The 13,066-nt window shown below is 41.9% G+C and overlaps 1 protein-coding gene across 50 annotated transcripts in view; it reads right to left on the reverse strand.

The window, feature by feature from the left end:
• The window catches only part of LRRFIP1 (LRR binding FLII interacting protein 1), a 162,303-nt gene that overhangs the window by 34,897 nt on the left and 114,340 nt on the right, over positions 1-13,066 (reverse strand). For 28 of the 50 annotated variants that reach the window (XM_075934016.2, XM_075934021.2, XM_075934015.2 and 25 more), the window contains 2 exons: positions 11,427-11,492; positions 5,375-5,452 (listed from right to left, as the gene is read on the reverse strand). The exons of 14 other annotated variants lie outside the window; for them this stretch is intronic. In XM_075934016.2, coding sequence (XP_075790131.1) covers positions 5,375-5,452; positions 11,427-11,492 — 144 coding nt within the window. Of the gene's footprint in view, positions 1-5,374; positions 5,453-11,426; positions 11,493-12,549; positions 12,595-13,066 lie in introns of all 50 variants that reach the window. 8 more of the 50 variants (XM_075933988.2, XM_075933994.2, XM_075933986.2 and 5 more) reach the window with 2 other exon arrangements.

The raw sequence follows: 13,066 nt of genomic DNA on the forward strand, positions 1-13,066 counted from the left end.
ATTAGGGATGTTAAATATCGGTTAATTGAATGTCAAGTAACCTCATGAAATTTTATCAGTTAGTCGACTATTCTATAAGTACCTGGGGGCAGGACCAGTAACCACTGTATCAGAGGCATCAGCGCGGGGTGCCAGGAGGGAGCTAGTCCGCGAGGGAAGCCAATTTAAAAATCAGCTCCCCTCACGGACCGGCTGCCTGTCACCTTGTGCTGCTGCTTCTGAGAAAGAGGCAGCAGCACGGGATGACAGCAGTTCCTGTCGCCGGGGGGGGAAGGGGGAGGAGAAGAGGAGCAGAGAGTCTGAGCTCCTGGACCTGGACCAAGCCATAACTGAGCCAGGCTGCCTGCCCTCCAGGCTCTTAATACAGTTGAAATGCAGAGCTGAAACGGGGGTAGGTCCCGGACCCAGTGTAAGCCAGGACTGAGCTGGGCTGCCTGCCTGCTCGGCTCCTAATACACTTGAAATGCAGAGCCACACCAAGGGTAAGCCCCAGACCCGTGTGTAGTCTATAGCATTAATCAATAAGCTTTTGCTTATCGGTTAATTGGCTATACTATTACACCCCTAATCTGCACTTCTCCTTAAGAATTTAAGAAACTTAGTGTCCCTATTACATCCCATTTTCCCTGTTGTTTTTTTGTTTGTTTGTTTTTTTTACCTGGAGGGTTGAATCTAGCTGTTACTGGCACTTAATGTTATTAAATATTTTACACATTGTAAAAGCTCCATAGTTCCTTCAGTATTATTACATACTATTATGCCATTAACTACTTGTTTAAAAATACCTATTTATTCACAAGTTAATGGTGGGGGCATGTTAGCTCTGTGCTAAAATCCTCAAAATATCATTTAAAAATCAGAAATACCCTGACCTTTATGATGCAAGGTTTTGTTTTTAAAGCATTAGGAAATTACCTCCAATGATCTATTTTCAAAACAGAGATCCATTTCTCAGTTACTCTTCAAGATTAAAAAGACCTGAAAAAAACCTGAATCTTTCAGTAATACATTTTCAAATTTAAAATATTTTATTTTTAACAGTACTATTTAAAAATTGCTATGGGGCTGAGATCATACAAACCTAGATTTAGTCCTCAGTATTTCCTGCTGATATATATATCAGAAAATCTTAAACCCTCGCCTGCATCAAATACAGAGTTGTTGGAAAAATTTCTGGACAAGAGTTTTGTACAAAGAACGTGTATGTACAATGTCATCCCACTTCATACCAGGACAGCTCTACTCCAGTTTAAACCAGACATAAGAACCAAAAAGCAAACTCCCAAGAACAACACTACTTAATGACATTCTTTAAAAGCCAGGTATACAGGTGAATAATTAACCCCTGTGGCAAGCTAAAAACAGAGCACATTTACAGAAAAACAACAGTTAAATCAACTGAATTCTATGGGCTTTACTGAATAAAAATTCTTAAGAATGGGACCTTAAACACCCAAATCCTGTGCTGATATTAAGCTTCACTGAACCCCTGTGTAAAATAAAGTGGGGTACATGTCCATAAGAAGACTACTTTCCAAACGCTGTGGTGTCACGTGCTAGGCACCTATAATGTTTTTCAATAGTGTTCTATGTTTACTGTCGTTTCTAAGTTGCTTTGGCTTCCTTCTGAAAAAGTCATTATGTATAAGGAATAAGAATGAACAACGTCCCTGAAGTCAAGCTGCTGCAAACTATGTTTTGGGGAGACAGTTGCCTATCTTAATCTACGCTGCATGCAGGGTATCAGAAAGCCATGTTAAAGGCAGTATGGACTGTTTTCCAAACTCCAGCTCACTTTGAAATAGCCTTAGAGATTGCATATTTAAGAACAGCTAGTTATGTACACAACCACACCCATCAATACACAAGCTTTCAAACCAGGGACTACATTCACTGGTGACCTTTAGAGTAAAAAACTGGTACCCGTTAATTTTTTATTTTCAAAAAGAATAATCAAAGATAGCAAGCCCAAAAATGTATCCTGTTATCTGGATATTTTGCTAAAGGAAACAAGAGGTGCAAGTATTTTCTACAATTATCCCTCAAAGGAAGGCCTAAAACAATGTTCAGATTTCAGCTCCTCAGCTAAGCTATGCATAAACTCACGGAGTTTATGACGACTGTAGATGCCTATTAAAAGTGAGTGTTCACTCACGTTATCCTCCTATTCCTAAAAGCATGCATATTCAACTCCCTGAGGGGAAATACTTCAGTATGCATCTAGCAGATAACGATTGATTCTATGGGGATTAGCATCGTTACACTGATATTAAACTTTACTGAAAGTGAAGAGATGCTTCACTAAACAGACTCAGTCCATTGAGATTCACTGGAAAAATTCAAGACTTATTCCACTATAAACTGAATTTTGCTATAATTTAGTTCACTATGCAGCATGTGGGTGTGGGTCACTTGTCAGGATTATCCGAGACATCTCACGCATCTCTCTGCCATTGCAGGGGCCTCCAGCACTGGCGTAGGGCAGTCCCTTGCATTCTCTGCCTCTGAGTGGTTTTTTGGTTAGGTTAGTTTTAAGTTGCTGAGAGTGCTAGATTGCTGTCTCTGAAACTGAAGTCCTTAACTTTGCACACAAAGGACACAGCACTAACAATACAAGCTTGTGCAAAATGCTCAGCCAACACACTTCAAGCCTAACCCAGTGGAGGCATTTCTAGGAATGCTATGGTGTTCCATGCCTAGCCTGTCTGCTGACACCACAGCCACTAAGTGCCAACTGTAGCAACAGCTTTTGCAACTTAGTCAGCTGTTAAGCAGGACTTAGAGTCAAATTATCAACTTCGCTCATTTAAACTACAACGCAGCTATCAGATGTTAACTCTGATCACTTTAACATGGGTTACACCAAAAATTATACCTATGAGATCAAAAGTGTTCTCTCATTGTCCATTGCATGAGCCAAGTGCCCCGACCGTATATGGTTTATCATGTTAAAAAAGGATTTCTAAAAATTTAGATTTGCATTTTATCTAACAGTGCAAGGGATGATTTACTAAGCTATGGCCTTACCCTAAAAAAGGCTACATACTCATAATTTATGCCTTACTTGGTTTCCATAGGTTTATGCATATTTAACATTAATACTATAGACTGAAAACAATTAACTATACAGAGACCCCCATTAGGGATGTAAGTGAGCAGTTGAGTACTTGACTACCTGATAAGGCTAGGCTACTGGGTAGTTGAGTGGAATACTCAACTACTCATTTCCCCCTGCTCCCCAGTGCCTCTGTATGAGAGGCAGCAAGGAGGGAAGGGGGGGGGAAAGAAACTGGTGCTGGGGGCAGCCGGCTTAAAAGCCAGTCCCACCCAGCATCCTCTCCGCAGTACCACCTGTGACCTCCTCCCCCTCCCGCCTCGACCAGAGGGCCTGGCCATGGAGAAGGGCTGCTGCTGGCACAGTCCCTGCCCTCTAGCCAGCCTGGGCTGCCGTGAACTGGGGCTGCTGGACTCGGCACGAGCTGGGACCGAATAGTCCCAGCACATGCTGGCCCACGGAGCCAGTGCTAGCCAGGACTTGCGCTGGCTCCCCATGCTGCGCAGCTCTGCATTTTAAATGTAGTAAGAGCCCGGCAGCTCTTATTGAATTGAAAATGCTGAGCCACAGCGGTCTGGAGCCAGCGTAAACCGGGACTACTCAGTCCTGGCTGATGCCAGCTCCAGGAACTACTCCCGCTGCGGCTCTGCAGAGCAGCTCCCCTTATCGACTAATTGTGTAGCCAAGACAAATTGTATTGACTATGCAATTAGCCAAACAACCACTCTAACATCCTTAACACCCACAATTTTTTATACTATCTTTAATACACAGGGATTTATGGCATGGTTATTTTGCTAAGAGAATTTTTTTTTCTGTTATACAAATTGTCTGAAATGCTATTGTACAACACATTCCCTCCCTGATCTTTAATAGCAAATATTGCTAATGGAGTTAATCTTCATTAAGGATTAAATGGGCAGAAGAGAGGTGGAAGACAGACTGAAAAGTTTAAAAAAGGCTATTAAAAGATGTTAGGAGAAGCAAGAACCAAATATTTCAAACGAGATACAGAAAAACACAGAGAAAAATGTACAAGGAAAAAGGCAAGAAAAGGAAGGAAGAGAAAAGAAGCCACCCTCAGGAAAAAGTGCATGCACCATAAGCAGGTCCAAAAGTCTAAAAGTTGCAGGTGAGGGAAGGCAATGAAATTTCAGGAAGTTAGACTGAAAGACATTTAAATTGCAAAATTATTACACTATGTATTTACTCTTTTAAACTGCAGGGCAGTGGCAACCACCAGCTCTTAATTACCCTGCTAATAGAAAAACAAATAGACTAGTAGTACCTTAAAGACCAATAAAACATGTAGGTGCTACTAGTCTATTTGTTAAGTTTCTCCTGTTACAAACTAACTCAGAAACCCCTCTGAAGCTTTTGAACCTGCTAGTGGAGGCAGAGTAAATTTTGAGCCAGTCCCAAATCTTTGGTAACCCACAAGTACAGGTTGAACCACTAACATCCAGGACTCTGGTCTTGCGACATCCATGGTCCGGAAAGCCCTGCCTGGCCAGGATCAGCGTGAAGGGGAGCGTAGCCCTGGCCAGACTAGAGGCAAAGGGGCCGACACAGCAGGGAGTGCAACCCTAGCCCCGAGAAGGAGTGCAGCCGTGGCAGGGATGGAAGCAGTTGGGCTGGCAGCAGAGATTGAAGCCTTGGCTGGAGCTGGGAGCAGAGTACAGTGGCTGGGGTTGGCACCCAGAAGCAAGGCCAACAGCAGGGAGGGGAACCTTGACCTCCCCTGGTCCAGTAAACTCTGGTGTGGGACCTCTCAGTCCCAAGGATGCCAGACCAGGGAGGTCCCGCCTTTATTACCCTTTGGTGACACGCTCGTCTGCTAAGCTCAGCGAATGCAGTTTTGAGTTCACTGCTAGATGGAGCCTCAGCTGCTCAGAGGCCTTGTCAGAGCGTATTGTGCACCTCTGATCCTGAAGAAAACCTTGAAACTGCAAGATGCGAAGGTAGAACCTGCTCAGCCCAGACTGAGGTATTGGGGAAGCGATGGCTAACTGATGGACAAGCACACTTTAGATTGAGCATGGCTGTGTCTGGGGAAGCTTCTCCAAAATTCAATATGCATCTGATTGGAGGCTTTAGCTAAGGTCCACACTGTTTCCTTGTATTTTCTGATCCTGCTCAGTGATTCTTAGTTATGATCAATATTGAATTATAGTTCTTATTAAACTTGCAACTGACTAGTTCTCTGACCCCTTGCATTGGTGCACCACACTTTCTGCACAGGTATAAAGAAACATTGGGAAGCAGAGGAACGAAGCACTTGAAAAGGAGGAAGAGAAAAGAGAGAAGTTATGTGCTCACCACTGGACTGGCTCGAGCAGAGCTGGCTCTAGAAGATGCCCGAGATCCGGAGCCGAGGTAGCAGCTGTACTCCGAAGGCTGCCCGCATATACCCCAAGCACATATTAAGCAGAGAGAAGAACAGGATTAGCATAGGAGCAATCAGAACAATAGAAGAGTCAGAACATTACCATTGCAGGTTAGGTAAAAAGGGATATATGGCAGCTGTGAAAGAAAAAAAAAGTTGAAGCTGAAGAACAGACACCTACATTAGACAAAAATCAGAGTATGCAATTGGTACAGCAAATGGACCAAGGAAAAAGGGTTTGATTTGTGTGCAGCAGAGATGTTCGACATCTTATTTTTTCAAACTTCAAGTATGACACAATTAAGTATTCCTTCAATTTCTGATTGTGCGGACTGATCCCATTTTGTCACTTCATTAGGCTCTCTGACCTCCTAACTCTTTTCAGCACTGTGATGCTTTGGGGTTTCACCCAGAACTGTAGGAGGTTCGGTCAGCTCTGGCCAGTCACCTTGGATGCCTTCAGACTGTGCTGCTTTGGCTGAGAAGTTTTGACACCAGCCACACGCCCACAGCACAATGGTCTCACCCTGAACACTGAGTAGCCCTACTCTTTGCAAAATGACCCAATAACTTTCCAGACATGATTCTCCCCCAAACCACCTCCCCTGATGTGTCCAGTCCCTTCTACTGCTCATTTACAGACAGCTAACGAGCTGTTTATACTGGCTCCTTGGAGACACTGAAATAGCATTACCTCTGCGACGGTCTAGGAAGGGGCCTGGATGCTGCATGTGAGAATGTTCTGGAGTGCCGTGGTTCCAGAATGGTTTTTGGATTCACCCTGAAAGGAGTAACTGGCTGGTGGAAGCTTAGGGTGAGACCACTGTCCTGTGAATACACTGCTGGGCACAGGGCTTTCAGCCATAGCTGCTGAGTCTAAAAGGTACCCAGGTTATAGGGCATGCAGCAACAGAACTTAACCTTGTCCCAGGTGAACCCCCAGAATGCCACAGGTTCCTCGCCTTCTTATGCAATACTGTGGAGATGCAAAATGAACACACGCTCTACAGCCCAAACCAAGAAACCTCAGTGACTGATAAGTGTCCTTGACTGGATGCATACACGATGAGAAGAACTGAACCCTCCCACAGAGACAGAGCATCACCCCTTCCACCACCATCTCCAGCTGACCCAGGCATTCTGTTTTCCTAGGGGCAGACTTCCCCGGAGCAATATATTAAGTGACAGCGTTGACTTGTGGCTGGCAAGTATAAACCAAAATAATCTGAGTCTTTGTTATGCTGTTCACCACACTGACAGGCTGGAATCTGGTGACAGAGGAGAATGCAACAGTATAAATTAAGGAAGCATTTTACCTATTAAGTAGAATTGAAATCTTTTGGATTTGGAATTTCCCAATTATTTTCCCCCACATGACATTTCCATAGCAGCAATCAGACCCCCTACTGCATTGCAGTATTTTTCCATTCATGAATTAGCAGATGCGTGTAAAGAAAATTCCAATATATTCTTAACACGCTTTAGTAAAAAAGCAAGTACAGTAATTCCTCATTTAACACATGCCCGCTTAACACATTTTCGCAATAGCACTTTTTTTTTAGGGAATGTTTTTTTAATTATACGACCGTCCCCAGAATAACATGATTTCCCCAGCCGGCCCATTGCTGGCAGCTGTGTGGGGCTTCCCCCGCCTCCTTGCAAAGCAGCGGAGGGTTCGCCGCTTGCCGCGCCGTTCCCCGCTGACTCCCTCTCACCGGATGCCTTGCCCCCTCTCCTCCGCCCCCGATTGCAGGCCAGAGGCTGGGTTTCCCCAGACGGCCCATCGCAGGCGGCTGCGTGGGGCTTCCCCTGCCTCCTTGCAAAGTGGCGGAGGGTTCGCCGCTCGCCGTGCCGCTCCCCGGTGACCCCCCTCGCTGGACGCAGTGCGGGTCCCGGCAGACCCGTCACAGGGGCATACTCCCAACCCAATCTCCCTCCCCTCTCCTCTCCTCCCCTTCTCCTCCCTTCCCCAGAGCCAAACACCTCCCCTTCCCTGCTGTAACCCAGTTCCCTTTCTCCCCCAACCTTACGTCCCGGTCCCAACGGACACCACTGCTTGAAACGCAACCCCCACCGTTTCCATTGTTTTCAATGGGAAAATTGACCCCGCATAACACGTTTTCACTTAACACGATCATTTTCTGAAACATATCTATAGTGTAAAATAAGGAATTACTGTATTCTTTATGCTTTTTTCTTGTGCCATTGTATCTATTACTACTGCCTCAAAGACAACAGTGAATGTAATTTTTCCAAAATACACTTTGATTGTTAAAAAAGCAGGCACGGAAACACACAGAGCATGTCCTGTTTATAGTATCCTTCAAAAAACCCTTCTAACTCATTGCATTGCAAATGATTTTGGAGACATGATGATGACTTTTGACTGCCTTGTCAATAAATTCCTATAATCAAAGATGCTATTGGAGATGCAGATTTCTGAATAGTATTAGTGTCAAACTTGTCTCATGGGTATTTGTTTGTATTGTGTTTATTGGTGCCCCAGTTATTAGCTGGTATCGAATAGTAATGGAAACTTACAAATCCTGATTTTGGATTTTTGAGAAAGTAATTATACTGGTGCATTTATTGGAATAAAGTACTGTTAATTTAGCTTTAAATTTGACCTTCTTAACAACAACTGGAATCTGGAGAGGAATGGCCTGGATGATAAATGTAGTTGCTTTTCTTTATAAGAATTTCTGAAGGCAGGCAACACTAAAATATGCTGATTTCCATAACACAGTTGGGTCATTACAGAAGTAATTCTCAACTCCTCAGCTACTGAGATAACTGACAAGACAGTATTCTCAAGGTGAACAGGCCAGTGGAAGCTTGCCTTTTGTGTTTTACTGGTGGGTCACAATGCAATTTCTAGTGGGTTGTTTCTGGAAAAGGGGGATTTTTTTGCAGGGAGGTGGTGTGGGAGAGGTTGTGTGTGTGTGGGGGGGGGTTATTTTTTGCTTTTTTAAAAACAAAATAAAAATTGAAGCTTATGTAGGAAAAAAACCTTTTAAGATTGGGACAGAAATGGTCCTTTCCACAATAGAGCCATAAGTTTAATGATTGTATCTTCAAGACACTACACTGGCCCTGAATAACAGCCATAAAGCTATGGGAAATGAACACAGGAGGACTCAGACCATGCTTTTCTTGATATACCGCAGAAAATGATAAGCCTCGTGTGTGTTGACTATTGAATTTTGTTTCAGAAAAGTTAGAGCAAATACTTAAGGAATCTATTCCTTTATGAAACAGGTTAGAGACATCCATCACTACTCTTAACATTTTACACTAAGTATCACAAAAAGGTAAGAAACTATTCTTGAAACACATTTTAGGGAAAATGCAACTGCTCAAACCAGTTTAATAGTGAACTGTCTTTCTTTCGCAACTACCTTGTTTCCATTTGTTCCTCTTCTGGCTTTACCATTTACAAACAGGAATACAGCTGCTCTTTAAATGTAGAGATCATCAATAGCTTGCAGGGAAGCAATTTATAAAATGTCAGTAGCAAAAGAAAAAGTGCTGAGTTAACTGCTCTCTGGTCAGTAATTTGGGGATGAGCAAGGAAATAAGAACTGTGTACCACTTTGTCCTACACAATCTCTCAGGATCTTTGACTAGTAAGGAAGACAACTACAGCATCCTTCCGAAAATTCTTTTTGGCAACAATTGCCCAAATGTGCCTTCCAGATGTGAATAATGCTATAAACATCATCACCACAAGCATAAGCGTGTCAATCCAGAGCTGTAATCAAGATATTCCTCAGGAAGTAAAGGCCTCATATTTCAACTCCTGTAATTACAAAGTATTGTGCTATTTTAGACCTGGAGAGACTGCATTATTCACCAGCCTGCAAAATCTGGAGCACAGCAGATAGCAGAAGAGAATGCTATTATGGGCATTAGAGTCTTTGTACAACATCCTTAAGCTTGGCAGAATTCTTTTTTTGTTTTAAATTTCCATGGATAATGTGTTTATTTTTCAGCCTTTTTACCTATTTAAATTTTCACAGTTGAGAAAAATTATGGGGCCAATTAGAGCTTTATAATCATTAACACAAATTGACAACATCAAAGTCAAAATATACAAAATGATCTAATTTCTCAAGCAGGATCTTTCTTGGGTTGTCTAGCTGTAAATTTCAATCAATGGAAATATTTTTGCGTCTGTGTATGTGTGTTTTCTGAGTAACTGAATTTTCTGATATTTACTGATAATCTAATCGTAAACATTTTGCATTAAAAACACTGTGCTCCATGTCTCAACAAGATGGAGAAATAGCTCTTAGGTTCAGAACCTGCACTACAGGAATGTTCTGCCCAAATTAGGATCCTGTTCTTTAAGGTATTTGTCTCAATGACACTTCCACCCAAAAGTGAGTGTGCTGTCCAGATAGCAAATCCATTGGATTACAGGTTGACAGTGCAACCCAAACTGACAGTTATCAATGGATGTTGCAACATAGTTAAATGAAAACAAGAGAAGAGGGGAAGCAAATTAATTCAAAGGACAGGACAAATATTGATACAATTTACAGTTCTATTAGCAAGTCATATTTTGATGGCAATAGAATGTCAAGTACTGATAGAGGATAAAGTGAGACTATCAGATGAATTAGCATTAAAGACAACTGCAATGTATTTTTCTAAGTTAAGACAGTACAACACTTGTAATGCATAAGTGAGCATTAGAATATCTATTTTCATTAATTATTGGTGGAAAACAATGCAAAAAATATAAGACTTCCACAATGGAAGCACTGAACAATGAAGGCATCAATTTACATTTTAAGAGCAGGTACAATGGCAGCTTTTTTTTTTTTACACTGCCCCACCAAAATGGCTCCAAATCTGCCATGGTGAGACTGCCTCAGAGGAGCAAGGAATGTCTTTATGTCTAGTTACTCACTCTCTAGTCTATGTTTTGTAATTGGCATTGAAAGCATTAACAGTAATGCTGATTTCTGTAACCGGTCCACTAGTTAGTGGACTAAGCCCTATCCACCCCCAAGCTCATTTAAAGAAGCCAATAAACAACTAGAAATTTTAATTTCTAGTCAGTCAGATGTAAATGAGTGGAAATGTCTCCCATAAATGATTCCTTGAGCTCTCCAGTTTTGGCTTAACAACCATTACAGACAATCCTCCTCCTAAATCTCCTGGTCTCACATAACAAGAGAATGAACCCCAAATCATGACTAAGTCACAAGTCTGCACACACAGAGGGTACATCTACACAGGAGGGCTAAAGTCAGAATAAGCCATACAACTTCAGCTACGTCAATTGCACAGCTGAAGTTGAAATAGCTTAATTCAGCTTTTGGTGCTGTCCACATGACAGGAAGTCGAAGAACACACTTCCTTCACCTTCCCTTACTCCTTGTGAAATGAGGGTTACCATGAGCTGGAGTAACAAGTCCTCCAGCTCGACATTATTTTGAAATAAAGGCTTGTAATGTAGACACGCACTATGTGATTTTGGAATAACATCAGTTACCCTAAGTGAAAACGTGGTAGCATGGGGTACTGAATTTTTAAAAGATCTGAAGGTAGTTTATTTAAAAGTGAAATGGAGCTTCAGGGAAGAAGTGGGGTATTACTTAAATGTGACTTTTCAGCTGGTGTTTTGACTTAACAGTAAATAAATTAAAAGGCACAGCTAAGATTTCTTTCACCAGAAGGAGGAACCCTTTCTACTGTGTCTTTCGGACACGATTAGGGACAATGCCTGCAGAAAGTGCAACATAGCAATTGAAGAAAGAACATTAGTATTTGACTCCAGAGAAGCTACACAGAGATAACTCTGTAGAGGTGATGACGCTCCCAATGTTGTTTACATAATTCTCCATCATCAGCTATCCGGCCAGTAATCCTATACTGCCCACTGATACAGACAAAACCATGCACTAGTGAAACAGATTATCATGGGACAAATACACTGAAGACAGGCCCAGCAGAAAAATGCAGAAAACGTCTTACAGCACGAGAACTAGAGGCACTATATCGACGATTCCCACTGTAAATGCTCTCATCATACAGAGATGCCTACAATTAAAAAACAGAGTCAGAACAAAAACTGGTAGACTTTGCTTTTGTTTCTATTTGCTATCACAAGGTAGCAAGGTGCAGCACAAACAAGGGGGAGGAGAGGAGAATGAACAAAGGTGCAGAAAGAGGGGCATTTCCTGTAAGCCTCATGAATGGCATGCAAGTGAAGAATGAACCCACCAATTCTCAGCGCCAGTGAGCTGTGAAACATTACAGAACACGCGCAGAATTAAAATGAAAGATCAAAAAGTCATCTGAAATTTCACACATTCATGCATTCTTCAGTTTTTTTCAATCTACCAACTTTAACACTTAAAATTACCAGCTAAAAAGTGACAACACCAATTCTTATAACTTTAGCAATGCTAAATATTTCTGGATTGGGACATAGCAGGAAGAAAGATAAATTCCTGGTAAAGCTGATTGAAAGAGATATATTAGTTATTGAATTAACAGGAAGCTGTTGGTGGGGAAGCATGTTCTAAACCACTACCATCTGGTTCCAATCTAGAACACCCATGTCTGGCTTAGTTATGTAGCTCAGAAATTGCAGGGCTGGGTTTCCTATCACCATTGTACAGACCTGAGAATAAAGTTAGCTGCAAACTCAGTTTAACCGAGGAGAACAATGGGATTGTACTCTGCAAGCAATGTTACACTCTACATTTTGGTTTTATACAAGGCAGTTTGCCACTTTTTATAGATCCAGTCAGGATTGATGTTGCCTCTTTCTAGTCAATATTACATATTTCTAGTTCATATACTAAAGCAAAGACAGAAATGTCTTACTCCAATTAGAAGTCTGTAGCAGTGTTACAGATCTATAAGCAACTGTTGCAGAATTCCAATGGGAGTAAAATGTAGGACCAGCGGAACAGTTGACAGATGCACCGTGAGCATATGTGCATTCCATCCAAAGAGATCACATACTAAAATGACAATATAAATAAACTCGACCAACAAGATAGTCTTGACAAACTGCAAAGGCAAAAGACATGTGCATGGGGGAGTGCACTGTTTCCGCATTTGTGGTTAAAACAACAAAGCAACAAACCCTGTAACTTCTGGCAGGCAGAACATCACTGTACAGCAAGGAGGGCTGGGGGAGACAAGCACAAAACTTTTTTTATATAAAATGGATAACAGAAAAAGTGTTCATTTGAGTTTATTTTGGTCATATTCATGCTATTAAAATTCTTATGTTAGAATGCAGGGAAGCTCAGTGTACAGATATTGCACACTGTATTACAAAAACTATTAACCATCTGTGCTTAAATATCTGAAAGTTCAAGTCCAAAGACTAAGTATAAAGTAGACATATGCATGTTTCCTACAGAAAGAGAGGATATCATGGAAGGTACAGAAGCAAAACAGAACAACTTATTTTTGTCACTAAGCATCTCTGTCTCAAAGAAAGACATATATGTAAGGCTAAGATTGTGTGATGAAGTTTGCAGAAGTCACAATACTTGTGACTTCCAAAGACCTCCATGACTTCAGCCTGCAGGTATATGGAAGCTGCAGGGAAACCCCGCCGCCCGAGCTGAGGTTTTGAACCATGTGGGACCTAT

Source organism: Pelodiscus sinensis, chromosome 7, assembly GCF_052426305.1.
Source record: "Pelodiscus sinensis isolate ZL-2025 chromosome 7, ASM5242630v1, whole genome shotgun sequence".
Classification (NCBI taxonomy): domain Eukaryota; kingdom Metazoa; phylum Chordata; order Testudines; family Trionychidae; genus Pelodiscus; species Pelodiscus sinensis.